The 2,134-nt window shown below is 41.9% G+C and overlaps 1 protein-coding gene across 3 annotated transcripts in view; it reads right to left on the reverse strand.

The window, feature by feature from the left end:
- Nucleotides 1-840: 840 nt before the first annotated feature.
- Nucleotides 841-2,134, reverse strand: part of LOC100195777 (ring finger protein 170) — a 9,248-nt gene continuing 7,954 nt past the window's right edge. For 2 of the 3 annotated variants that reach the window (XM_045712106.1, XM_045712107.1), the window contains one exon: nt 841-1,429. In XM_045712106.1, coding sequence (XP_045568062.1) covers nt 1,160-1,429 — 270 coding nt within the window. In that variant the 3' untranslated portion in view covers nt 841-1,159. 3 annotated transcript variants of the gene reach the window in all.

Below are 2,134 nucleotides of genomic sequence, written 5' to 3' on the forward strand. Positions count from 1 at the left end.
GCCATTATTTTGGTAACATGCTAATTTCTCAAAAACACACACACCAATCCATATTGCAATACATTTAACTATTTTTGTTTTCCGATTTAAATGGACATTTACTTCACATTGCCGGCAGGGCTCTGGTCACCTACGATTCATAAAGTAAACACATCCAGGGAATGGAAGAGCCGACATTTCGATGTGCAACCTGTCAAAATAGAAAACCAGAATTATCAGATATATTGTTTTCGTCTCTTCAGAAAATGTCCTGCCATCTTGTATTATTCACCACATGAGGAAGTGGGATCTATAAAACAATTAAATTGATAACTAAATATGATATTGTTGCCATGCTAATTGATTAATCCCTCCAATTTTATTTTGATTCCTATTGAGGCCTATTCACTACAAAATGGAGCCCTCTCCTCCCAGACGCGTATAAACCATACTAAAGCTAAACTCCAGGTGTAAAGTGGTACCATGAACTCAATATTTTTTTTTAAAAAGGTGAAAAATAAAAATGATATACTCACAACAAAAAAAGCAGTGACTCCTTTCTGTAACCAGAACAGTAGTTGCTTTGAAAACGGTATTTTCTCCCCCCCCCCCCTAAACGGTCATACTCTTGTTCTTCTCAGAATGCGTTGCTCCTTCCTCCTTTATGCACAGCAGGGAGGAAGTGGCTCGCTCACAGAGCAGCGAAACAGGAACAGGCAGATGCTTTAATAGCAGGAATAAACATAATTCATAGGCTGTTGACCAAATAAATGGTTTTAAAAAGAACAAATCTACAGGAACGTGCAGCAAAATAACAAACAAAAAAAAGTCCAACAACATACTTGAGTAAGAGGAATGCAATGCCAGTAATTTTCGGTTTATTGTCCCAGCCCCCCCTTTCTCTCTCACACACACACACACACACACACACGTTTTAGATGAGCATATTCAATAGGATTACATTAACTGATGAAATAAACATTTTGCCAAAAGACCCGTTAACTAGTCCCCACTCTTCTGCACGGTGGAACTCCAGTCCAAAGCAACAGAGCACTCTCACTGTTTGTGTCTTTGACCTGAAGCTAAGCGATGATCAGTAAACTCTGGCCATGGCATTTCATGTCCTCCTGGCTCCTGCATCACAAATCAATTTCCCTGCAGCCGAACTGAACGGGTGTCATCACCCTGCCAGTCTCTGGGTCACCACCTCTCTATACATGATAGAGATATAGATGAACAGAAGCAGGATGATGAAGAAGTCATCCAGGAAGCCTAGCAGGCCAAACAGAGCCTCAGGGATGAAGTCCAGAGGGGAGATCAGGTAGGTCAGAGCCCCGATCAGACACAGCAGGATACGGATCCGGAACATCCAGAACAGGCCTCCTACGGAGAACATCTCCCTGAAGAGGTGGCGCAGCAACGTGGGGACGTCACGTAGCCGGTCCATCAGCTGAGACGGGAGAGGCAAAAGGATTTAGTGTAATGCACACCATTAGTACTAAGGATGTGACAAATGGACAATTTTTTCTTAACGTTTTAAACTGCTATTTTCTTATATTAAATCAGTTTCACATTAAACCGATTATTATTATTATAAAAAAAATGTAAAGATAAAATTCCATGTGAATTCACAACGCAGCTGTGCTACTGCCAACAACGTTTTGAGTCTCAAGGTGCGTCTCTTTCAGATGGTTAAGCATTGCACCAGTACTACCATTAATGTACAAGAATTCCACCTCAAAGTTACAATTTAACTTTTTAAAGTATTGTCATACAGGACTTCACGGCTGTCGCTTGCCTTTCTCTGCCATTTTTCCTAACTGTTAACGACGATTTACATTTTTAGACATTTAGCAGACGCTCTTATCCAGAGCGACTTACAGTAGTGAATGCATACATTTTTTTCTTTCTTCCCCGTACTGGTCCCCCGTGGGAATCGAACCCACAACCCTGGCGTTGCAAACACCATGCTCTACCAACTGAGCCACACGGGACCCCAGATTTCGTAGTTGTGGAGAGTCGACTCCAAAATCATTGATTCCTCGATTTGACTCCTGGGTGTCGACTCCCATTTCTGAGTGTCAAGATTCGAGTCGGCTAGGAATCGACTCCTAAGATTCAGTATTTTTGGAACGGAGGAGACCGGTTAGTTTCC

This window comes from Salmo salar, unplaced genomic scaffold, assembly GCF_905237065.1.
Source record: "Salmo salar unplaced genomic scaffold, Ssal_v3.1, whole genome shotgun sequence".
NCBI classification, from domain to species: Eukaryota; Metazoa; Chordata; class Actinopteri; order Salmoniformes; family Salmonidae; genus Salmo; species Salmo salar.